The 25,951-nt window shown below is 39.3% G+C and overlaps 4 protein-coding genes across 5 annotated transcripts; 1 reads left to right on the top strand and 3 right to left on the bottom strand.

The window, feature by feature from the left end:
- Window positions 1-117: 117 nt before the first annotated feature.
- rabl2 (RAB, member of RAS oncogene family-like 2) lies at window positions 118-3,739 on the bottom strand. Its single transcript, XM_034215669.1, has 8 exons — window positions 3,102-3,739; window positions 2,771-2,800; window positions 2,415-2,494; window positions 2,212-2,291; window positions 1,800-1,911; window positions 1,463-1,560; window positions 1,196-1,279; window positions 118-946 (listed from the first exon to the last, which is right to left on the bottom strand). Exons 1-8 carry the CDS (start codon window positions 3,206-3,208, stop codon window positions 869-871), a joined length of 669 nt encoding a protein of 222 aa, XP_034071560.1. The 5' UTR covers window positions 3,209-3,739; the 3' UTR covers window positions 118-868.
- A 1,698-nt stretch (window positions 3,740-5,437) lies between these two features.
- LOC117545679 (outer dense fiber protein 3-B-like) lies at window positions 5,438-11,153 on the bottom strand. Of its 2 annotated transcripts, none has more exons than XM_034215549.1 (13): window positions 11,073-11,153; window positions 10,928-10,991; window positions 10,745-10,837; window positions 10,310-10,552; window positions 9,537-9,716; window positions 9,355-9,435; window positions 8,927-9,045; window positions 8,579-8,716; window positions 6,513-6,704; window positions 6,281-6,370; window positions 5,892-6,013; window positions 5,663-5,803; window positions 5,438-5,586 (listed from the first exon to the last, which is right to left on the bottom strand). In XM_034215549.1, exons 5-13 carry the CDS (start codon window positions 9,710-9,712, stop codon window positions 5,518-5,520), a joined length of 1,128 nt encoding a protein of 375 aa, XP_034071440.1. In that variant the 5' UTR covers window positions 9,713-9,716; window positions 10,310-10,552; window positions 10,745-10,837; window positions 10,928-10,991; window positions 11,073-11,153; the 3' UTR covers window positions 5,438-5,517. The 2 variants fall into 2 exon arrangements, with proteins under 2 accessions (XP_034071440.1, XP_034071441.1); XM_034215550.1 differs by having other exon boundaries at window positions 5,663-5,740.
- Window positions 11,154-13,609: 2,456 nt separating this feature from the next.
- On the bottom strand, window positions 13,610-19,681 carry LOC117545756 (ADP-ribosylation factor 4-like). Its single transcript, XM_034215703.1, has 6 exons — window positions 19,394-19,681; window positions 18,437-18,517; window positions 18,235-18,344; window positions 15,909-15,980; window positions 15,123-15,248; window positions 13,610-15,013 (listed from the first exon to the last, which is right to left on the bottom strand). Exons 1-6 carry the CDS (start codon window positions 19,458-19,460, stop codon window positions 14,927-14,929), a joined length of 543 nt encoding a protein of 180 aa, XP_034071594.1. The 5' UTR covers window positions 19,461-19,681; the 3' UTR covers window positions 13,610-14,926.
- A 917-nt stretch (window positions 19,682-20,598) lies between these two features.
- si:dkey-30c15.2 (uncharacterized protein LOC558938 homolog) lies at window positions 20,599-24,078 on the top strand. The gene is made up of 12 exons (XM_034215556.1): window positions 20,599-20,631; window positions 20,756-20,799; window positions 21,461-21,524; window positions 21,622-21,753; window positions 22,497-22,601; window positions 22,691-22,740; window positions 22,851-22,967; window positions 23,088-23,133; window positions 23,290-23,361; window positions 23,491-23,644; window positions 23,749-23,834; window positions 23,926-24,078. The coding sequence occupies exons 1-12, from the start codon at window positions 20,599-20,601 to the stop codon at window positions 24,076-24,078; spliced, it is 1,056 nt and encodes a 351-aa protein (XP_034071447.1).
- The last annotated feature ends 1,873 nt before the right edge of the window (window positions 24,079-25,951 follow it).

Below are 25,951 nucleotides of genomic sequence, written 5' to 3'. Positions count from 1 at the left end.
TGTAGTAGGCCACAAGTATACGACAGTGTGATTTATTATGCCACAGTCAAATATCAATACAAAATGTATAGACATGATTCCTTTGTACAGCATATAGAAATAATAACACATTGAGGGTCAGATTCTGCAAGAAAAAATTTGTTTTATGTTCTTTGTGGTAACATTCCTGCTAATATGAATGAGTGTAAACACAGCCTTCACAAATCCATCAGAAACGACACAGCTGGCTGAGCATTTCACGAGAGATGAATGCTGGCTGTTGCATTTTATAATATGCTGAAATTCACGACTTAATGCCCACTTCTGGACCACAGCAAGTCAGAAAGAGACACATGATAACAATTGGGTTACATGGTACATTAAGTTTTCATTTAAAAGTGTAGTGAAAACAGACTTTACATCCTAAAACTAATGCAACAAAAGCAGCCACCTGAGGCTGCTCACTGCTGGCACTGCACACAACGAAACACACACACACACATCGAGAACAGCAGCACATCTGAATCATAATCACACGCTCTCTTTGATCTGTGAGACAGTTTCCAATGCTTCACATTCTTATTACAAATTAAAATACATTCAGCCTCATTGTAGAATTGTTCATTAGTATTGTAGTAGATACAAAGTATGAATGAGAAGTTTAAAACAGCAGCTGAATAAACTTGGTAAACAACACAATTCCTAATTATTCCACCAGGTTTATTTCCCTGCCAATGTCACTGGACAGATGGAGCAGTGACTGAAAACCTGACTGAAAACTCCAACCTCCAGTGATGGAGTTAGAAAACATAGGTATCAAAGTAGACAACGAAAGGACAAAGGACAAACAATGTGCCAGTAGAGGTTTATGAGGATTTGTAAACGTTGGTCACTCCAACTCAGGACTTTCTGTTTTCAATCCAACCTCATCTGCTTCGGGATCTTCCTTCTCCTCCAGGTCAAAGTTCTATAAGAAAAGTGCAGCAAATGACATCAATATGAAAGTGTTTTCAGACAAACGAAAAAGTAGTTAAAAAAAGTTAGTTTTGTTGGAGCTCACAAATAGGTTAGGAATAAGAACATGTGAGAATTAAAACAGCAGATTTTACACTAATGTTTGTTTTTTTAGAGCACACTGCATTGTCAATTCTTGCAATTTACATCTTTCAGTTAGGTATTTATAAAACTACTCTTTTTTTTATTTAGAGGGATGTACCTCTAATTCCTGCAACACTTCATCCATGAAGTCACTGGGGTTTTGCTTGTACTCCACTGCTCTCGTGATCATCTCTCTGAACATCTGTTGGGGCAGTTACAGTCAGAAAAAATAACACAAATGGGTTCAACTGTATTGTCAATTCATAAAAGGTGTGGTATCAAGACAAACAGTTAACTGTAAAACTGCTGATGTGATTGAAATGCATTACAAAATGACCCTGGGGATGACTGACATGAACACTGGAAGAGAATAAGAAGTGCAAACCTTAACTACATTTGTCCCATCAGCCGCAGATACAAAGTAAAATGGGATTCCTTGCTTCTTCCCAAAGTTAAAGCTTCTCTGTGTCACCTTCAAATCCGCTGAAAATACAAAAAAACACACATGTTCACAACTATAATTGTAAATTGAATGTGTAATCAAAGGATAAAGTAATGTAGACAAAGTGTGCAAACTAATAAAGACATATTTATTTATCCTAATTACATTAAAGGAGAAGATTGGAGGTTTTTAAGTGGGTTTTTTTTTAAGGTAACTATCCATATTAAACTTACAGTAGAAGTGTGTTGGTCTTTGTGATGTGTGTCAGTACCAGACTTACCATCAATTTTGTTAGCCACCACACAACAGGGTATCTCCGGTCTGAACTCTCTCAGCTCCTTATACCAGTTGGCCAGATTCTTATAAGTGATCTTCCTTTGAACATCAAAAACCTAAGAGAAAGAAGACAGGTTAACAAAGGAGTGCATCTTTGAAGACAGAGACAGTTGCATTGCAGCAATCATCTAACAAGTCCTCGTTGACTTATCCGAGGGAAACACCATCTGCATCTTAAGAGGTGGAACTTAACAAGAATGCAACATGTTACAGTGTTGTGAGGGCCAAATTAGAGGGCCATATTATGTATTTGTCACTTTTCTGAATTCGTTTAATAGTTACTTGATATTCTACCTCCCCTAAAATGCAGGCTAGATGAATATTGAAAAGCACCGGACACTAAGCGTGTGTTTTACCATTATGCATGCATGTGCTTTGTGGTAGTACGAGGGGTGCATGCTCTGAAATCGCTCCTGACCAGCGGTGTCCCAGAAATCTGTGAATCAAAAACAAAAATCACCAAATCCTGTTGATTTTAACTTGACAGTTGATTTTCAAATTGGTGAATGTATTTCCTGTGGTCACAGAGAGCAGAACAGAATCATTTCTAAATACATACCAATGGCTACTGTCTTATTTCCTACAGTGGCTGTGTGTTTGTAGAGAGTCAAAGCATAGGTTGACAACTGCTGGGGACGACTGTAGAAATAGTTAAGGAGCTCTCTGGGGAAAAAATATCTGCTTATTGTAGGCATGCCAGCTTGTTTTTAAACCAACCATTTGCATTTAAAGCTACACAAACGGAATCCACACTTTTTAAACAGAGGGGTATATGGCATGATACAATCTGAGACCTGTAATATATTGTTGAAAAAGAATATTAGGTGACCTTTAACGTTTATGCAATGCCCATGGCAGGACGAATACGAATGACTGACACAGATATGTTTCATTTCAGAAACTGCAAAAGGATACTATTCGTCCATGAGAAATCTCTCCATCAGCCTGAGAGAGGAGAAGGAGAGAGAGAGATGACGATGCAGAGCAGAGAGAGAGAGAGAGAGAGAGAACGCATGAGAGAGAGAGAGATGAGAGAAGAGAGAGAGAGAGAGATGAGAGAGAGCGAGACGACAGAGAGAGAGCATAGAGAGAGAGAGGAGAGATGAGAGAAGAGGAGAGAGAGTAGAGTAGAGAAAGAGAGAACGCAACAAACAATATGTTAACATAATGAACGGTTACCGGAAAAAGGAAAGCTTTTACACAACACGGCTTCCAGGAGCCTAAGCTTACAGCAGCTCATACTCACTTAGATTTACCGACTGCGCTGTCTCCCAGGCAGATGATCTTCACCTGCTCGCCTGAATCGTACTTCTTTTGGTCCAGTTCAGGGATGCTGCCAGCGTCGCCAGCCATTTAAACTTGTTTTCCGTTAACTGATTTGACTAGAATGATTGAATGAGCCAACTCTCGCCCAGTTTAATTGATAACTACCTGAACAGCTGATCTACGGAAGCTAGCATCCGACGAAAGAGAATGAGTGTTAGCTAGCTGAGGTAAACATCGTGAGGGTCGGCTTGATATCACTCATTACACTGGTTAGTTTATCCTCTAATGCTAACTAAACCTGAGAATAGTCCAGAGACGTTAATTGTTTACATGTGTCTTTTAAAGTCTCTTTTGAGTACTGTACACACAGTGACCACTGAACACAGCTAGGTAACAGCTAGTAGCCTTGTTAGCATTTGTTAAGCTAGAGCACTTATCAAAAATGTCTCCGATTGTCTTGTGTATATTCTGATCTTCAATCACAATGAACCGGTTGTTGATGCACTCATCTAGGCATCCAGACGTTAAAGTTTGTAGATGTGTTATGATGTCGCCGAAGGTTTCCGTTTCTATGCAACGGGGACGCCTGAAGGACCTCGTTGTCAGTGTTCCTGCTGCCCTTACAAGTGCCTGTCAAGAAGGCTAATTCGTTTTTTGTATGTGCTAACTTGCCCCAATTATAGAACAAAATTATAAGAATTGTACAGATATTTTAATTTCCTCATGTGTCATGAATTTATTTGAAACATATTTTAATAGAAGATCGTTTTATTTATTTTCAAAAGCTTCAATGTCACATGACTCATTGATTCCAATGCCATTCCAAGTATTACTAATGAATGTGTTTTTTACTGGATTGTATTCCTCTTGTCATGTGACCTACTGTCTCAAAATCTTTGCAGAATTGCTCGAAGAGTGGGACACATCTGTTTTTATAATTTGTTATTCCACTTTTTATTTCTCCCCAAATTTCAGCTCTTTTTTTATTACAAAATCTTGTTTTCTTTTTCTATAGCTTCCATGTGATCTCACCCAGTGAGTAGTAGCAGAATTGTTTCACTAAACTGTTTAATTAGGACACACCTCCTTTATAGTACAGAGTGGCGAAGTCCCTCCCTCTCCGGTGGACCTCCATGGGACGTTATTTTGGAAAAATCATGTATTGAAGTCAATGGAGAGAGAAAGATTATCTTTTGATCCCGTTTGAATTGTGCCACGAATTACACATATGATGTTTGTCAATTTAAAAGATAATTTTGCTCCTGTGGGGATTGCCCACACTATTGAGTACAATACATCATTTTTCAGAAATAAGGTCCCATGGGGCCGAAGTAGATGGGCATAAACCTTTTTCTTACCATTTGCTTTCAATGGCAGTGAAGAATGAGGATTGTAGTCAACTCTGCATCTGCAGGACCACATTAATAAGTATTAAAAAAGTAAGTAAGTGTTGTAGTGGAAATTGTATTATATCCTGATATGTTAAAACCAAATGCTTCTCATTTGGTTTAGATGTGCCGTTTGCTCTATCTATCCTACTTCAAGGCCACAGAGCTGTTTTGGCTACTAGGTTGAGACTCACACAAAGTCACACGAGAACTTCTACAGCTCAAGGCCAGGTGTCTAATAACAATGTGACTGTGTGAAGACAGATTTCTTACCTTCTCATCATTTCTACTATATAAGCTTTGCTACTATATTGAACTGCGCACACTCGCGCAGACTATCCTATACTCTGTGAGACCTGTGTCTATATTTTATTGTATCTGATGTTTGTTCGAATAAACATCACCAGAAAGACAACTCTGTTTGATTCGCCATTTATTTATTTTCTGACTTGTGCTCTACAGTATTGGGGTTTTTTAGATTTCCATAACAGTGTATCATGCAGTCAGATTATACAAATTATAATTTGGAATCATTCCTCTACCTGTTACCACAAGAGATGTCCTTGAAGCACATATGCTGCACATATTTTAGGAATTAATGTCTTACATTTGGTAAAATGGAGAAGCAACTTTAACGTGTTTTATTATTTCCAATTCAAATTACAATACTAAAGAATTTGTTTTCAAAGCGAAACAAATGTCTTTAAATATTGTGCTCAGACAACAAATAGCAAATATCTATTTTAAAATAAGATCATATTACATTATTAGAAATGTCAAATGTACTACTCTTAAAACGTTTGTCAAATTCAGTATAATTTATTTCAAATACTGATTGTGGATATAACCCTGACAAAATAACTAATGCTAATACAATAAGTAGCTACATGTAGCTAACTGTGGCAAAAATAATTTGATCAAAACTTGCTTTTTTTTTTACTTCATTGGGCTTTTTCTGCTTTATTCATGATGAATTCCAGTTCAAACAAGAGATCAACAAGATATTATTCAGGATTTTCCATCCGAATGACGCATTCCAAAAGAGAAGCTCGGAGCTTTGGATCTTGTGCAGGTCATCTTGGTGGAGAGAAATGTTAGTGGAAATGCTACATATTTGTGATATATTTATTTAATCTTCAATGTGGTTTCTTACCATCTCAGGATAGTATGCACCAGGTCCTGGAGTCTTTGTAGATACCCCAGGTGGAAAGTTGCGGCCTGTCATGCTGATCTGAGGACATTTTTTCATGTAAATATTAGGGTCCACAACGTTGTACGCAGCAGGGCCTGGAGTCTGGAGGGGAACACAATTATTGAAAATAACTACATCACAGAATTTCAGGATTTATTGTTTAAGAAATGTGTTTGACACTTATATGTACCTTACTTAGGTCCTCATAGAAGTTGCCATGTTTGTTGCAGCCACAAAGAGAGAAAGAGGGAGCTGTGGATTTGACCACAGTGTTGTTTCCCAGCAGAGGGGGCAGAGAGTAGGAGGCTGGACCTGCAGCAGGAGCAACATACAGGGGAAGTTGATATGCATTACATGTTACTTGTTACATTACATGTTAGACGCTTTTATCCAAAGCGACTTACATACTCAATAGTGTGGGCAATCCCCACAGGAGCAATTTGGGGTGAAGTGTCTTGCCCAGTGGGGTTTGAACCTGTGCTCCCTTGATCCAAACACCAATGCTCTATCCACTGCGCCACACGCCTCCAGATATGCTAGTAACCCACAGCTTAAATGAAGTTGACACCAAATACATACCTGGTGTTTGAATATTGCTGATTTCTTTGCCCCTCCCTGACATAGCACAGTGGAAGACTGACTTTCCAGCATTTTCTGGGGAGTATGTGGCTGAAAACCACAGAAAGTTTTTATCACAAATGAATGTATGCATCATGACAAGAACAGCATATTTCCAATTTTGAATGAGTAGTCGGAGATTTGATATCAGCCTTGTTTCATTTTTTGCAAATGTGCAAGGGGGTTTGCTGACCTGGTCCAGGGGTCTGGAATAGTTTTGGATCCTTTGGACGGCTGTAGAGAGAATAAGCAGGAGGGCGTACTCTGGTGATGTTGGAGGGAATGAGGTAGCTCGGTCCAGGGGTGATCTCAGTCTTGGTTTCATGACGTGATCCAAAGGTACACTGCGGTGCTGTTTTCTTTGTAGGGTCATGTTTCGAAGCACCTTTATAAAGGAAACAGGGACAACAATGATAATAATAATAATATTAATCATAATTAAAACTGCGAGCAGCGTTGAGCGGGTCTTCGACGTTCCGCAGGCTGTTGTCCGCACGTCGACGTGTGTAGGTGTCTGGAGGACTGGGCCGTTGGCAAACGTGCGAAGTTTCAGGCCGATCGGACAATGTCTTTGAGTTACAGCAGTAACACAAAGATTTTGTTTAATGGCGGGCGATCTGTGTCCATGGCAACGGCATTTGATGACACCCCATAATACGCCTAGATGTGTTGAGGGCTGCATCGTTATCAAACCGGTGAATTTTTGTGCCGTTTGGAGCATGTTAACAGGATTTATGAGAAAACCATGTTTCAAGGCGACAATTTGGTTACCATAGCAACGATATTTGAATAAATGTCAAAAGTTCCACATATATGTCTCGAGGGCTTGACGGTTAATACACATGTACAGTTAGAACAGTTTTTGACCATATACAAAGGATTTATAACAATATCGTGCTTAACGGCGAGGGGTGTGTTGCCATGGCAACATATTTTGAGGAGAACTCACTATTGTCATATTGAGGTGTTGAGGGCCGGACCATTAAGTGTCATCTGAAGTCTGGTGCAGTTTGGACCATTTTCCATTGAATTAGGACAACATGAGTTTTTTTGGCGATGGACGCGTTGCCATGGCAACGGCATGTGAGGACATCCCATAATTGACATAGAGCTGTTGAGGGCCGGACCATTAATGATAGTCTGAAGTGTGGTGGTTTTATTGTAATAATAATAATCTCAGTTACCTCAATGTTGGAGCTGTATTTGGGAAGTGCCTTTCTAGCTGAGCACTTTGACCTCAGAGCACAGTCGTTGCTTGATGTCATGCTAGATGCTGGCATGTTGAGTGCTTGAGATTCCATTTTGGTTGGCTGGAGGCCTTGTTTGATGCTGGCAAGGATCGGACTAGCTGGTCTCAGATCAGGTTGTGTCAGATCCTTTACACAAACCTGTCTTTCATTTCCAGCTTCTGAGTTGCAGTATGGACTCAACTCCAGATCCTTCAGAAGAGAATCAAACAGAGTGAGAAAAGCCTAAGTTTGATTTACAAAAGAAGAATGTAATTGTGGACAAACAAAGTCAAATTGGACCTGATTTACTGCGATCTTGCTGAGGTCAGAGTCACTGTAGTTGCGTTTGTCTTGCAGCACCTCTCTCTTCCTCGTCAAAAAGCCCAGAGGCTCGTCCCAGAAGGACACCGATCCTAAACTCACTCTTGGCCCCTGGTGACACTCTCTCAGTAAGGGCAAGCACTGTTTCGACACCAGGCTCTCCCTCACGGTCCTGCTCAGGCTCCTCAGTGCTGACCTCTTGTCCAGCTCAGCCTGGATCTCTGGAGGGGCAGGGAGACCCAGGGCTAAGCAGGAGAGATACACACACAGGAGGTACACCACCTATTTCAAGTAAAACTGCAGTTAAACTAATGTGCAGTGATTTATGTTAATGGAAAATAAATAATGTACGGTCCAGACCTTTGGTGTTTGTTTGAGGGTGCGTGCCTCCTGGCCATGCAGCAGTAAGGCCTGTCTGTCCAGGTGCAGCTGCAGGCTGAAAGGGTCTCAGTGCCGCAGGCGAGGGTCTGGGTATTGAACCAGCTGTGAGCCAAGCAGGCGAGCAAAGTCAAACACCTGGTTCAGCTGGGCCCGAGTTTGGATGGAGTGTGGGCGTTTGATCCGCACATAATGAACGGCCTCACTTGGGCTGATGCGCAGGGTGTAAATCAAGTAGCAGGCTATCAGGACGCCTGTTGAGCAGCAAGAACACACACTGAATATTCACATGTGTTTACATACTAGATACAGTGTGTTTGTTTATACATACCTGATCTGCCCAGGCCTGCATGGCAGTGCACGGCCACTCTTCCTTCCCTCAGTGCAAAGGCCAGAACCTTCACCCCGTCAATTAAACCAACAAGGGAGGACGCATTGAAGTCTTGCATCCCAAAGTTATAAAAGTAAACTGCAAACATACAAATATGTGCACATATGATTGCATTTAGGATCATAGTTGACATTCATTGGGATTACCTGTAAGCCATTGTATCATGAAGGACCACACAAACACTGCACCTCATATCATATTAACCTTGAATGTTTATCTAGATGTCCCAATTTGTTCAGATATAAAGAGGGCAAAACAGTTTCTGTATCAAATGTATCACAATCTCACTGTCATTGTCCATGAAGGTCTGTGGGGAGTACGTGAAACCGCTGTCAGGTTCTATGGGAGGTCCACAGTGAGCGTGTTCTCCAGGGAGCTGCATGTTGATGATTGATCTGATGTTTAACCTGGAACAAACTCATAAATTAAGAAGAATACGGTGGACACACTAGTGCTGTGACTTTGTCTTAAAGGCAATATTTCTTGTGACAATAAAGATCTAATATGTCCTAAATTGAAGGCATTACTCAGTGTAACCAAAAAGCAAGGATGTCAGATTTCTTTATCAGATTAATGATTACAAAAATACAAAAATGTCATTTGGATCCTAACATGTAAGCGGGCAGGAGGTTGTATATATTATGTTGTCACACGTGCTTCTCATGTATCATGCACACCACACAAACATTACAGAGATAACAATCAAAACCGATTACCTTTGAAATTGCTCTATGATTTTGTACTTCTTAATTAGATGACTAGATGGCCGTGCCATGGCTATGATGTCATCTGTCACCCTGCAATAGCAAGACGTTCAACAATTCTGTAAATGTACACTTATTGTTTTTGATGGAGCAAATTCAGCCACATATAATGAGATTCAATCACATCCTCTCACCAGGAGAAGATGCCTCGAATGACCTGTTGATTTAATTTCCAACACTCTGGTCCTTCATAGCGGCAACCTATTCCTCCGCAGGCCAGCAGACAGAGGAGCCTGGGGGGGAAAGCATTCACCAGATTCTCCCTGGCCTGGGATAAGGAGGGCTGTGGTACTGGTATCAAGGTCTGCATTATCCTGCAGAAGAAAACACATCAATGTGAGCCATGTATATGCATGCTACTATACTTAGGTAACATTAAGCTGTCTTTGGCTCTGTGGAACTAATAAAGGTATTCTGATTCTGATTCAGACACAGATTTTGAACGGACATGTATGTGGTCATGCACATGTTTTTTTTGCTGGTATCATTTTTTGCAGTAATTTAGCATATTGTGAATGAGTCTTCATACTAAATTTAAGTTTGTTTAAAAAAACAAAAAGCCTATAGATCTGGAAAGGACATTAGAAAATATAAAGAATGCAAAGAATAAATAAAATAGCTGTAAACTACTAGCCTAATGTGGCAACCATGACTGAGGTTGCCACATGTAAAGCTAGTACTTGACAACGCCACCTCCTGCTAAGGGGCAGGAGGAACCCGTGGACCCTAAATGTAAGTCGTGGATCGCTTTGTTTAAAGCTTCCCTTAATCGGTCCAATTATGACAGAGGCATGAATTCCAAAAACATAACACAGCTTTATTTAATAAGTGTTTGGAAACAGTTTAAAATGTCGATTCATGTCCAGTATAAAAATGGCAAATACAATTCAATACATATATAAGTTACCCTCCTCAGTTGGGCAGGCCCGGTCCGCTGGGTTGCAGTGCCTGCTAATCGTGAGGGACAAAAACAAGAAAAGCCACACACCAAAACAACATAAGCATGCAATATTTAAACCACAATCTCTATAAAATAATAACAGGGAGTTATTTAGCATACAGAAAATAAAGTGTCACACCGTGCAGTCCCTACACTGAAGGCAGGCAGCGTTCCACCCGGGCCCAGGCCTACGCCGCAGAGGAGCGCAAGCTACGACACAAATATTAAAATGATTATACTGCCATACACTGCACATGAAGAAAATGGGTAAGAAAATACACAAGAAACACTATAGGACAGTGGCTGGCCTGGTCCTTTTGAAAAGGAAACAACATAACATGTTAGTTGCCAGCCTCATTCACCAACTCAATATAAAATGAAAGAGTTCAAAACAAGGCATACTTCCACAGAGTAGGTTTCCAACTCGGCGTAATCCTGCCGGGGAAATGGTCACTTAATATCCCGGGTAGCTGGGCCGGTTGTGTACATTAAGCTCTGTAAAAACACATAAATAAGTTGCTTAAAAACACAATTAAAAACGTCGGTTTAAAAACGCCATTTAAAAGCAAATTACTCATAACAGACCCGGTCTTGTGCCTGTCGGGAGAGTTTTCCTCCGTCAATGGTAAACTCTCGTCTTGCACTCGCCCTAATAAAACCAAACTAAATGAGCCACTTGCATAAGTTAATTTAAAAGAACATAAAACCACCTTAAAACTGTTATTCCTACCTTTGTGAGAGGGAGAAGACCAGTGACAAGCAGCCAAGAGAGACTTTCTTGAACTGACGGTGTCAGTACCAGATATGTTCGGGCTACCAGATATGTTCGGGTGTATTTCCGTCGCATCCGTCATATTTTACGGCAACTCAAGAGGGCCATCACGGTCAAATTCCGAACATTTAAACATAGCCGACACTTCGTTCTTTAGTTTGTCCGTTATTATATGTAGAAGATTATACTTTTTCTCCGTCATGATGTTTCCTTAGCAACAACTTCAAACAGGCATAGCCTACACTTCATTCTTTACTTTGTCCGTTATTATATTATGTAGAAGATCTTAATTTTTTCTCCGTTATGTTGTTTCCATAGCAACAACTTCAAACAATAACAACTAACCGCTAGCCGCAAAGCTAGCTTCACAGCCACTGCTCCGTTTTCGGAGACTTTGCACACGTTTTTCACAAACATTTTCACAGGCTAGGAGTACTTCCACTAGCTTCGTCTTGATCTGTAGATGTGATTTGATGTGTCGTGTGTCCCCCAACTCCTCTCCAAAGTTCAGATATTTAATAAAATACTCAGGGGAGTTTCCTGAATTTTCATGCCCAAAGCCAAGCACTAGGCCCTGGGTAAATTAAGAGGCTGATCTCGGGCACTTTTGTCCACTTTCCCTGGTGGTCGAAACTCAAGCCAGACATCCCTGGAATCGTCTCAGAGAGTAGATGATCAGTGGGGCCTTGTTTTTACTGAATGATGTGTTTTTTTATGATGAATTCAAATATGAGCTTATTTTTAGGATTTTCGGAGACTTTGCACACGTTTTCACAAACATTTTCACGCTAGGAGTATGGGAGTACTTCCATTCGCTTCGCCTTGATCTGTAGGTGTGATTTGATGTGTCGTGTGTCTCCCAACTCCTCTCCAAAGTTCAGATACTATATAAAAATACTAAAAGGTAAATAAAACATTAAACATAATGACAAAATAACAACCTGAAATATATGTATTCTATCTACACATTTCGTAATTATCTAATCTAGTGGCCTTATAAAAGTGTTGGCTAAAGTAACGTAGAATATATATATTTTTTAATTGTAAATAATTAGAAACATTATTTATGTGCACAAGTACATGGGACCCCACCATAGCACCCCACACATAACAAGCTGTCCCGAGTTCCTCCGACTGCAGTTCCGCAGACGGCCAGTGTGTGGCAGCAGAGCGCTGGGAGCAGAGGGAGGTGAGTATATGACGGAAGACGGATGCGACGGAAATACACCCGAACATATCTGGTACTGACAACGGCAAACTTTTTATGGCTTCCTGTTTACTCGGTCACCGGTCATGTGACCGCATCAGGTGACAATGACGTCAGATTCCCACACTAATATAATACAATACCATGTTTAAATATGACCTTACCTTATTGGGCAGTGAAGCTGTAAATCTTATGTAAAGTTTCCGAGTTTAAAAGAACAGGGAATTGGTACCTCAGGCAGCAGGATACACTGTGCAGTGTTTCCACAGCTCCAGTAATACTGATGAGCTGTCATAAATACATTAGAACACACATTCAAACATTATAGCAAGCCAATTATATAAAGCTTATACCTTAACCCATGAACAATGTAGGAAGGTGCTTATAACGTGACACCCAGATATAAGCGTATTGTTTGTTGCCATGTCTGATGGTGGGACACGTCGCCCCCTGCTGTACAGAAATTGACCAGCATAATTATGATGAAGATACATCTCCCTCTCCTCTCCTGCTGCCCTGTGTGAGGACTGCAGAGTTACCTCAGTTTGTTTCTTTAAGGCACCTTCATTAGTTATGTAGATTAACATGGTGGCTTGTCCCTGCCATTCTTAATCATTTAATGTCATTAGAAGTCAGAACAATGGTCAGCTGCATGTTGGGTAATGTTGGCTTGCTGCCTCTGAATAGTATTGATGGGCGTTTCAGGGATATTGCGTTCAACTCTCCAATTGTTGGTTTCCAGTAAAGCTTATTGAAACCCATATCCTTTAAATTGCTGAGCAAGTAATAGCTTAGCTAACCTGCGAAGGGCTATCTTCCACATAAAGAAGCAGTGCGTTTCGTGGTGCAGATTACCTTAAACAAATGAATATTACCACAAAGCTGGACATTTGAGGAAGTTCAGTGGTTTTGATAAAACCACAAAGCTGGAGTCTCATGGAGAAAAACACAAAAGGGTTCAGGATTCTCAAACTGCTCCACCCCACTGACCCTGAATACGTCTCACCTTAGTTTGGAGTATTGTACAGTATTTTTATAATCATATTGTCTATTTTCTGTATGAAGAGCGTTTTTTAGTCTCAGAAGTAAACAGCACTTCTTGAAATGCTCATTTCCTGATTAAAGACAACTGGAATTTATGAGCTGGAAATTATGAAACTTTGAAATTTGAAAATGTAGTAAGGATGATCTGATTTTTTTCACGATGCTTTTAATGAGTAACAACTTAAAGTCCAGAGAAAAAGTGACAACTGCCGTCATCAACAATGAGTGGATTCCAAAACGCATAGTCTTTTTTAAACATTGTCTTTATTCAGAGCTTTTTTGTAAAATATTATTTTGCTAATTTTAAGAGTGGCAACTCCAGGATCGGCAAGCATAGGTTGGAATGTATACACAAAAACAAACTAAAGGCCAGGTGTGTATTTGTATTTCAAGAGGGGTAGAAAAGATTATAATACAGTATTAACCTTCAGGAAGTACAACAAACTCAAACAACAACAAAAAACATGCTACTTTACTGTGTCACACAACATTGTCGTGTGAAAACTGAAAAGACGCTTCCTTCCTCGTTTTAGGGTAAAAGAGATTTTCCGTTAAAGTAAATTGAAGAAATGACATTTAATCAAAACCTTCTTCATGGTAGCCATCAGAAAAAGGAGGAAGAGGAGTGCAGATCCACAAATGTTTAAACAGGAAGAAAACCTGGTTCAAGTTGTAAAGAAGCTATCTACACTCAGATCGGGGGTTTTACTGAACCTCAGCACACACTGCAGAACAAAAGGAAATGTCTCAACCCATTATTTGTCTTTCAAAAGCAGAAGTCACTAAAGCATCGTGTAAGGGAGCATGACCTCAGAATGAGATAAGGAAAGGTTTACTCAGATGTTGTGATTTCGAAGGACCAGAAGGCACAAAGTTCCTTTGTGGATCCATTTACTCGGAGGCCACGTGGTTTCACACTACCAACTAATTGCTGCAATCGTCATCCTTCTCATTCTACGAGCTAAAGGCCCTCACAGAAATGAGTTGGCATGAGACATAGCAGTGCAGCGCAAAGGAAGTCAAATATCCACGAGGGGATGCAGAGAGGAACAGCCTGAGGCAGCCGACAAGGTGTCCTTCTCGAAGCCCTAGGTATATTATCATACCTCCAACCTAGGCTCCACAATGGCTGTAAGAAAGTCCAACAATTATAAAAGTGGTCAATTAATGCAAATGCTACCGAGACAGGAGCCAGGGCTTAGAGTGGAAAACACCTCCCGTTATTCTTTGCATTGCTTGCATTACATTTCCCTAACAGGCCATTTGCTCATCATGCAACTGAATGTGTCACTACAACATATCGCCGTTTAAAGAGCTTAGGAACGATAGGAGAAAAATAGAGACTATGTCAAAAGATAATATGGTAATATCATTGATAATAAAAGAAGGAAAAAAAGTAATTAAAAATGTTCCAAAGATGATTACATGTTGTCCTCCAGCCTTGTCCTTTTTGTGAACATTGGTGCTAGAAGGCCAAATGTTTCTGGATTGAATGTCTGTGCCTTCTCTCCCGTCCTGTTGGGTTCAGTCTTTCTCTCTCATCTCTCCAGCTGATCCTTCTTTAGTTCTTGGTCAAGGCCTCGGACAGCCAGTTGAGTCCTTCGTACAGCCCGCTGCCCTGGGTGGCGCAGGTTGACTGGATGTGCCACTGTGGGGACAAAGAGGATATGGCGTGAGTTACATAGGAAGAAATATAAATGCAACTCTGCACATGATTACAAATTACACTCCGGTGTATGCGGAGCATGTTTACTTACATTTTTGTTGCGGAGGGCTTGTAGGCCGAGTTTTTCTGTAAGCTCACTGACTGGTAAGGCATTGGGAAGGTCCTGTTTGTTAGCAAACACCAGCAAAACGGCGTCTTTCAACTCGTCCTCCGTCAACTAGAGGGGCAGACGGTAGATTAGTATCAGCTCTAATATTAGGGATCTGAGAAGCTGACTATAGCTTTACAATGTCCCTGGTTCGAGCCCTGCAGACCTATTTTGCAGGTGGTCAATACATTCAAACACTCAAAATGCTAGAAGGAAAAAGAGTCAGTTCTAAATTGTTTTAAACATTTGATAGTTTTAGGCATCGACAAAAATCCAGGGTAAAAATAAATCTACCTTGGTTAAAAAAAAAAACTTGATTACAATGAATAAAATGCAAACATTATAACCATTTCATGGAGTGTTTACTTCAGTCATTTGTTGTTACACTGACTCAGTGTACTGCGTTTATCAAGTGAGATTTAAGGCAATCGGGCACTTGTATTGTTGATGTGCTCAGTAGAAGTCGACAAGGTTACACAATGATTTCGAAATTCAAGGGTTAACCACGCAATATCTTCATGAACAGATCCTGTTGTTTTTGGTTTAAAGGCTTGTCATCCAATGTAGGGTTGACACTATTATATTCACTTTGATTTACCTACGTCACAACATGAGTCAACAACTCTGCATGTCACAACAATAATGCCAAATGATGAAGCTCTCTGTAATTCATCCCTGCACAGAGAACAATATTCAGTCCATGTCATGCTGAACAAATGTAATACCAACCATCTTCTGAAGCTCCTCTGAAGACTCTGCCACTCTTTCTCTGTCATTGCTGTCTACCACGAAGATGAGGCCCTAGGTCAGAAAAATAAATCAACGAGGTTAGTTGATCTTCGGTGATAGTGAGCTGTATATCTTTGGCTATAGACATTCAAAGATGTCATTTTTGAATATGGAAAACTGTTATGCTGATATTCTTCCATTAAAAAAAAAATACATTTTATAGACTTGACAATCAATTCATTCTGAAAATAACTTTTAGTGAGTAAATTCATTTATAAAGACTAAAATGTTGTTTTGTAGTTATGTACAGTTTACCATTACCAGATGTGTAGAAATGGCTAATTATTGAATATAATCCAAGAACAACTACAACAGTAATTGGGAGAGGAGTACATTTAGGCCTGTCGCGATAATCAATAAATTGACTTATCGTAAGATAAATAAAAATGGACTCGATTACTTTTCTGAGCTCGATAAATTGCCGTTTACATGCACAGATTTGGATATGGCCTGTTGAGGCATCTGGGTCTTTGTATGGACAGTGGACTGTAGGGATGCTCCGATCGCCAATTTCAGGGGCCGATCGCCGGAATCAGTATCGGCCGATACCGATCGCCGATCCGATCAAGTGGGCGGCCTAAATGGAAGATTTAAACATCACTTTAAATCTTCCATTTAAAGTGATGTTTAAAACTCAGTTAATGGGGCTCATTCACTGGAGCTTCCACAAACAACAATCAACTTAATTATTACATTCAAATGATGTACATTATTCAAGTTTACATTCACTTTGGAGAATAACACGGGAGAAATGAGCGGAAGCGCTCTCTTTCCCTCTCTCCCTCTCCTGACAGCCTGTCAGTATCTCATGCAGCTCACTGATCCAGTAATGAGTGACCCGACAGTGAAGAATAAATATATGTATAATAACTAGTTTAGCTTGTTCCAGAGGTAGATCAAATAGCTAAGTAGGTCTAACTCTTGTGTGTTTGTTCGCTCCGCTCACCGGTGCGTCTCAGCGGGTGGAGCTGCAGGATTTCTGCTTCACACACGTTGCATTCCGCTATTTTACTGTCTTTTTCGGACACCTTGAAATACTGCCAGACCGGTGAAGCCATTTTGGCGAGCTTGTTTTGCCGCACACAGAGAAAAGTGTCATGTATTTTACGTCATGCGGTCGGCTCTCGCGATCGGCATGTTTAGAGAGCACCGATCGATCGGTAGAGAGTGAGTATCGGCCGATCTCGATCGGAGCATCCCTAGTGGACTGTACACTCGACTGCTATTTTAAGGAGGTTTTTTTTGCTTGTGAGACAATGTGTGCTCATATTTATTTATGTATATATTTCATTTGTTTTATTTATTATATATCATTTATATATTTGAATATTATTATTTCACATTTCAATTGCAATGTTCAATAAAAAGTTATGTTTGAAAGGATGTACTTGAATTATTATTATATATTATCATTATGTCAGTGGTCTAAAATGGTCTTACAACAGTGCCGACAATATTATCGTTTATCGCAATAATTTCCGGGAACATTTATCGTCCAACAAAATTAATTATCGTGACAGGCCTAAGTACAGTTTGGAGATTTGTTACCAAAAAAAACATTTAATAGTTTGGCTAATGAAGGAATGATCTGGGTTAAACAATCACAGTAAGAAAAGGTTCTCCATACAACATTCAGAGCATTAATATTAATATAGTTTGAAATGTATTTACTTTTACAAACAGCCCCAATGTAGCCAGAGGAAAACAAGAACATAAAGCTTTGTGACACAATTACTGGACATAAAATACACACCGTTTTCACACACACATGTAAATATATCTAATATGTATATATGACTAATATGTATATATGTTCATTTTAATTCATTTCTTATTTTATTATTTTAAATGTGTATCTTTGATTTGAATTGTATTAATCTGTGTGAATCGGTACTGTCCTGTTTTTCATCCTTACCCTGTTGCTATTAAACTACTGAATTTCCCCACGGTATTAATAAAGGTCCATCTTATCTTAGTTCACAAACGTGTGTGTGTATGTGTGTGTGTGTGTGTGTGTACAAATTAATACACAAGTACAAATGGCATTAAGTGGAATCTGTGGCCCCTTTAGAAATATGTGTCTACTTGATGAAGCATCATACTTTGATGAGTTCTGGTTGATCAGTATTGTAATCAAATATCTTTACTTGGTGATCAGAGAAGAAGCATTTTACAGTTGCGTAATACTGCTGCTCCTCTTCCTTGACACTACAGTTATTATATTAAACATGGGCAGTCAGCATCGGCGCAGTCACACCTGTCATACCTGTGTATTTTGGAAGTAATGTCTCCAGAGGGGTCTGATCTTGTCCTGACCGCCCACATCCCACACGGTGAAGCTGATATTCTTATATTCTACTGTCTCCACATTGAAACCTTTCCGGGGGAAGATAAGGGGCATATTTAATAACACTGAATACAAAGTTTCATTTGTCAAAAGTAATAGTAACTGTTGGAGTGTCTCTTACCAATGGTTGGAATGGTGGTCACAATTTCCCCAAGCTTCAATTTGTACAAGATAGTCGTTTTTCCGGCAGCATCAAGGCCAACTACAGGAGAAAATGTGAACGAAAAGGTCAACATTTTTATCAGGAGAGATTAGGAGTTAATAGATATGGATGACAACCTGCTGTAAATTGCATAACAGGCGTTTCCTATAAGTCTAATCATTAGACAGCAAAGGACTTACATATGACTGCACACACAATGCATGTGTACTGAGACATTTTCATGAATCACTTCTAGTGGAAGGAATGCCCACTGCTTATTAAAAACTATCTTGGTCTTTATTCAACTTTAAAAACTATCATTGCCCAACAATCCGGATACGGGACTGGAACATGACGCAACACAGTCGTCACTAGGAGTTAGTTAGCGTCACCAAACAACAAGTTAAACAAAGTTTACAGGTAACAGGTTACCGTCTAAATTCAAGTTAGGTGAACTCATATCAGCCAACATGTTATGTTTATAATAATGTCACTGACAACCGTTCATTATCTCCCGAATGAATACAAAGTTAAGTAATTAATCGTTAAAAGTTAACTCCAAAGCTTTCACTCAAATATCTTACAGTGTCAAAGATTTTACTTTGTACCGGGGGCACGGGGCTTAACTGGTAATTAAGCCATTTTCTGGATATAGTTGTCGTTGGCAGTCTTCACTGCCAAACCCTAAAACTAGCTAACGTGACGTGAAGCTCACTGAACACTTTATATGATTATTGTATCCTTTAGTTTCCACAGTCACAATCACTACATCGTTCTAAGTTTTATTTGTATGCCGCTTCTGTCCCAATGTTATACTTTAAAAGTTTGATAACTGCAATGCTATTGAAAGCTCATCAACGACTAGCTAACGTTAGCTACTTTATCTAAAGCTAAAGCTAAAAACCGAACCCCCTCACTAACGTAGCTTTCACTCACCCATCAAAATCCTCATTTGTTTTTTGCCAAAGAAACGGTCGAAGAGTGAAGAGATAGTGAGCCCCATGGCTGGCTGATAATGTTAGAATTAAGGAAGAACTGATATTAGCCAGGCAACAGCGACGTGTGGTCGTTTCACACTGATCCGCATACAGCTCATGGATGTTTAAGGTACAGCTCCTCTGAGGTCTTCCGACTGCCACGTCCGGGCCAACGTGGAATCCACGACGTCATCACTTTGAATAAACTTTATCGACATACGTCAACAACTGTGGACAATGACTTTTTCAATGCATTACTTGTTTATTCCGAAAACATTTAAGCTGCCCCATTCGTACAATATACCCTGCCCATTTGTACAGTATACCCTGCGCCATCATCAATAGTTGTGTCCGTCCTGAACACTGAACAAAAGTTAGCTTTTTAAAGGTTTGTAGCAGGCCAAAATGCAAGGCCGATTCCTACCACTAGATAGCTCTGTAACACAGACTTTACCGTTCTTTCAAGATTCAAAGGTTTTATTGTCACATGCACAAAGCTACAGTGTATAAATGGCAATGACAATCTTATGACCTGAGCTCCTCCAACAATCCAACATATATAATAAAATACAAAATAAAAAGTAGTGCAAAAAGTATATATCACAAGTAATAGTGATGTATAATGATATAATACAACCATACTGTATACAGTATAATACACGGTATCTTGAGTACCGAGTTCAGAGTCACTGTGCTTCAAAGCCCTGTGTGTGTTGGTGTGTATACAGCAGTTGTGTATCAATCTAATTAATTACAGAGACATTCTTATGAGAATAGATAATATACATGCAGGCTACGGGAAAACACAAGCATGGGCATTTTATTTTGGTAGGAAAAAGAAGGTAAAAGTCCTTGGAAAATTGTTGGAAATTCAGTTTCACAGTATTTCTGTTTCCTGTAAGTGTTTTAATTTCTTGAGAGACTGGAGGTAAGACAGGGAATATTCCAATTGTACCTGGGAAGTCCCATGTCTCTAAAGAGTGGCACTAACTATTCTGAAAACAGGTGGAGTCAAAGCAGCAGCATGTGACAAGGTGCATACTTTTATAGATATGTGCTTGGATACAAATACATATATTGACAAAGGCCAGGTATGGAGAAGGGTTTGTACCTGTGCAGGAACAGAGTGTGAGTTTTTAATAGACTGATAACTGGATATTTACCATGGAGGACCATGGTTTACTGAGTGCAGAGCAGGTAGGCATTAACACTGTTCAGTTCATGAATACATATAACATTAAAAGAGCATATTTTAATAAAAGCTTTTAGGAGAGAAATAATAAGGACATTTATGATGTAATGTTTGAATTCTGTTTTTCAGATTGATGTTCTCACTAAAGAGTACATAGGGTTACTCACTCTCAGGTAATGTGCTTCACATATTTTAACATTGTACAGTAAGCGTTCTCTATCAGCAGAATCATAATCTTAAACTTCCATTCTTCTCATTGTGGAGAGGTTTGCCAAATCAGCAAGGCAACATGTTAGCTGAAGCGGGAGCATATGTCTTCTTTCTGAATTCCTCCTGTGTTCTTACCCTACGTTACTGTTATATTAAAGATACTGCCACCATGTAAATGTAATAGTCAGCACAGACTTGAAGCTCACAGGTCAATTGTAGCTTCTTATTCTTTTAAAAAAACGTCCATCACTGTACTCCATCAGCCTTGTGAGCTGTGTATTACTTTATCATCTCTTGATTTATTTCTTTTGCTTGTGATAAAGAAAGCAAAACAATAAGACGGAGGGCAAGCGGGTAACAAATCACATTGGTTAGTTAGTATTAAGCCAGGAGGTGTATGTCATTTTATATGCAGGTGTCACATGCGTCTGAGATATGTCATTAACACCGACTTTTGCAATAAACACTTCTTGGTTTCGGTTTTGTGCCAAATACCATGAGTTTCAACTTTATGTTCATCATTCATTATAAGCCTTATAAGAAATATACTAAAAGTAATATTGTGCCAATATCATTTTGCCACAGCCTCAATGGTCTACATTGAATATTTCTTATTATTTGCAGTGTGATTGGGAGTTTTTCTGTCTTGCTGGTTTCCATTGTGAGATGGAGGAATCTAAAGAAACAGGTGGTTCAGTAAATACAAATATATATGTTTTTATACTTTTCATAGTTTGTTGTTGTTTCTTTTTTATACTGTTGTTTTATTTTTGTATTGTTTGCAGGTGCACCTCCTGGTACAGCTTGCCCTCGCAGACCTCCTGGCTGCTCTGATCCTCTTGTCCACCAGTGTCCTGAACAAAGTGAGGCCAAACAACAATGAAGTCATCTGCCATTATGGCTTGCCGATGACACTGGTGAGGAACAATTACTTTCACTTGGTTAAAGCCTCTCGCCTCTTCAAATAAATATTGTTTTCCTGGTGGGTGAAGGGGTTAAAATTTGCATTGTAACCTTCGAAAACAAGGTGGGGAAGTTGAGGGTAAAAACCTGACTAAATGTTGGTACTTCCCAGCGGGTTGAGGATCAGATCATTATCTCATTATCTAATCAAATCACTGCAGGAGTTCCCTGAGGATTGTTCCTGGTGTTGCATATACAAAGCAAAGTGGTCAGCACTTTTGCCGTGACAAGTTTAGTAATGCAAATGCCTCTGTGCACTGATTTCTGAGATGGAAAGATGAAGCCCAATGCTCTTTTAATTGTTTTTAAGACTTTACAATAGCTGTTCACGAAACTCTTTATGTAAGTCGCATCAACTTAAATCTTACATATTTACTGAATACACACTTTTTAATGTATTTTAAGGTAAAAACATTTAAGGGTAGACTATAGATTGGAAAAGTATTTGATGAAGGAACTCAAACTGTGTAACTCAATTCCATTTAGTTCAGATTGTGGGGTTTTTCTGAAAATATAGACCAGAAAGTAAATAAGTAAAAGTGAAATAAAGTAAAATAAACTCTGAGTTAACATTTCTGAGTTGATCAAAAATAAATAAATAAGTGAACTAAGTATAATATTGGAAATTCTGTTATGTTCTCAAAACACCCAAGTTGGCCAATAAATAATTAAAATCTGTTTGTCCAATCCTTTCCAGACGTTTTATTTTATATCATTTCTGCTGGTGGGGGTTTATGCATGGGAGTCAAAGAATGCAATACAAGGGTGGAGAGCAAGACCCACAGGGGATGAGGGAGGACAGGTGAGGCGTCCACTGCATTTGTGGATTTGAATATGGACAACAAAAACAGAATTGATTTAATTATTAATCCCTATCCATCTGATTTACAGACTCAGTGCAGAAGGAGAATAGTCACGATTCCTGTTTATGCCATTGTATGGTGAGTTGGTCAACAGCGTATTATACGTTTAATTAACTTTCCAGACTTTGTGTTTTTTATCCCTGTTATACAAAATGTAATTATGTGTTTTTGTTTGTCTTATATTACAGGTTGTTCCCGATTGCATTATACTTAGCATATGTGCTCACTCCCAAAAATAGTGCCCCATTGATTCAACTCAATGAGATCTCAACGATTGTCCGTAACGACAGCAGATACTGCACTAGGTGAGCACACAAGCTTTATTAATAGCTACTTCTAAAGTGACTACTTTAAAATGAGTTACAGGAGAGAGAAAACATCCGTTCTCATGCAATTCTGAAATGTCTGATTGTTTCTTTTCTCAGTTGTATATTGTTCTTGCATGTCGGGAGAAAGTTCTGCTCTGAAGACGTGAGTATAAAACTGTCTCATGAGACTTTAAGGCCTTTTGTGTATACATTCATTTGAATTTACAGTGTTTATTTACACCATTTTTATAAATTATATTTGACTGGTATATCATTTGCAGTGTGTTTGTGCTAACGTAACATTTGTTTTCTTTACCAGGAGATAACTCATGACATTTCCATCAGAGTTATTCTTTTCCTTGTTGTGATACCAGTGATGATATCTTCCTCTGTAAGTCATAACATTTTTATTAAATAATCCATAGATTTACTTTTATGATGTCTATTTTAAAAATGCTATCTTAAACCTTGAGTCATACATACTTGGGTGAAAGCAGACTGTAACCTTTTTTTGTTTCAGGTTATATACTATAAGGTTGGTAAATGGTATGAGAGACATGAGCAGCAAGGACTTTTCCCTGTGGAGGGAGATGGACGTTCAAGAAGGAGATTCAAAAGAGTGTTTTCAACATCAAGAAATATGGTGTTGGTCATCTTATTCTGCTGGGCCCCAGGTAAACACACACAGAGGCGCACACGCACACCGTAGCCAATGAAATAGACGTCATCAGCTTCAAATCAACATCAAATTAATGCTTTGTGTTCTTTCCTGCTGTAGCACTTGTTCTCATTCTGCTGTCTACCCTGATGATCTGGACACCAAGCATTCAACAACGCAGCCTATTTGGTATTTATATGATACAGGTACGTTTCATAAGATTTCAAATGAAAAACATATTTAAACATGATCTGATATCTGAGTCGCATGTTATATTGATGTTTGTGTTTATTTCAGGCTGCCAGTGTGTCCCTGCAAGGCTTCCTGAACAGTATGGTTTACGCCTGGAGACGGCCCAACTTCACGCAGGCCGTTCTTGGGGAGAATACACCGCTAGTGACACACGAACACATGGCCTTCTTCGATGAATCAATGCCGACCTCTCTTTGATTGTTGACTTTAAACGCATCGAGAGACATTGTTTTGCTGCAGGGACAACACACAGGCCTGAGGAAGACTGACTGCATGCCAGAACACTTAAAGACTTCATGTCCATTGTGACGGAAGAACAACATGGGCTGAAGATTAAAAAAACAATATGAGGAAAGACACAAAAAATACTCAACTAATGCAGTGCTGCTGTTTTCTGTCTTTGTCGCATAAAGTATAATCTTTGGTCTGAGTGGGGAAAATTATAGTGCATCAATTGTGTTGTATTTATTTGTCTTTAATGTTTTATTACGATGTAAAATGTGTTTATATTATTTGAAAAGGTGCTGCTCAACCAATTGTTGCATTTATTTGTTCTTGATATGAAATGGTCCCTCAGTAGGCCTACTCTCTAGTTCAAGTCAATAATTATTTTTGATTGACTTGCAAACCCCAAAACCGTTGGGGTTGCATAATCTGTGTTCACCGTTTAGAAGTCTGTGTCACCTACACTGTCACAGAGTTCAGTCTGCATTTAGAACAGTGAGGAATGCTGCGTTGCTGCACACACAAGAAGGAACACAATATCTGCTGTGTCATGTCTGTGTGTACCTTATAAAGAATAGTGTTCGATTGTGTAACTCAGGTCACACAAGAGGCATATTGTTATATTGCTGTTCGCACACACACAAGCGCACAACCATCACAGCACAAAAGTTCAGATTTTATGTGTAATAACGTATACTCCATGGTCATGTTTAAGCGTGTGTGTGTGTGTGTGTGTGTGTGTGTGTGTGTGTGTGTGTGTGTGTGTGTGTGTGTGTGTGTGTGTGCGTGCGTGCGTGCGTGTGTGCATGTGTGTGTGTGTGTCTTTGTCTCCGAGTTTAACTCTCTGTTAATGATTGACAGGGAACAGGCCAACCTGTACAGTAACAGTATTGTGTAGTAAATCACTTAACTCACTAATGTACCGCACTGTAAAAAATAACTTGATGTTCATATTCTTTGTTGAAGGCCACACAGTCACCTATACCATAGGGTTGAGGCAAATATTAAAACATGAGGGTTAAACATAACACAAGGATTAAAAAAAATGTAGCAATTGCCCTATTGAAACAGACAGGGATACATCATAGATATTAGATGTGTTTTCTTGCCTGTTAAGAAATAAATGTTGTTCCATTTATCAGAGCTTTGTTTTTCTTCTCTCATTTTGCTATTAATTAAGACAAGGAAGGTATAACAAACACCCCTATATGCTGATAAGATAAGCTTATACCCACACATTTAAATTGATGAGTCACTTTAATGTGCAGTAATAAAAAGCCATGCAACCTGCACCTGAGTGTTAGTTGCAGCTATCCATTACCTGATGTACCCCCAGATGTCCTTTTCATGGATATTGTGATGAAAATAATGACTTTGCTCCTTCCAGAGTGTAACTGAAAAGCCTTACTCAGCAGAAATACAGCTCCTGGGAAAGATAGAGATTTGATAAATTGTGTTTCTTCGAATATAAGGGCAGAAAATGCAATGAAAAAAATAATTGTAAATCATAATGTTAATGATACCCTATTTGTAGTTAGCCCTATAGTCTACTTGTTATTGTGCTGGTCCTGTGTATTATGGTGTTAATCATTGTGACATGACAGTGCTCACTGACAAACACACACATACTGTGGTGACAACACTGCATGTTCATGATTGTCTGTGTGTATAGTTGCTCATTTAATTATCTGCCCAGTGAGTTTTCTGAATGTGATGAATAAACCACCGATTTGCAGTAGACTCGGAGGTGGTGGCTTGGAAGTGACTCTTTGGATTTTCAAATGCGTTCTGTCCTCCAGCTCCAAGGTTATCTAAGTATTGTTGTGGCACACTAAACACAAAGCTG

The sequence above is a fragment of the Gymnodraco acuticeps genome, unplaced genomic scaffold (genome assembly GCF_902827175.1).
Source record: "Gymnodraco acuticeps unplaced genomic scaffold, fGymAcu1.1, whole genome shotgun sequence".
Lineage (NCBI taxonomy): Eukaryota > Metazoa > Chordata > Actinopteri > Perciformes > Bathydraconidae > Gymnodraco > Gymnodraco acuticeps.
This window is presented reverse-complemented; position numbering and strand designations above follow the sequence as displayed.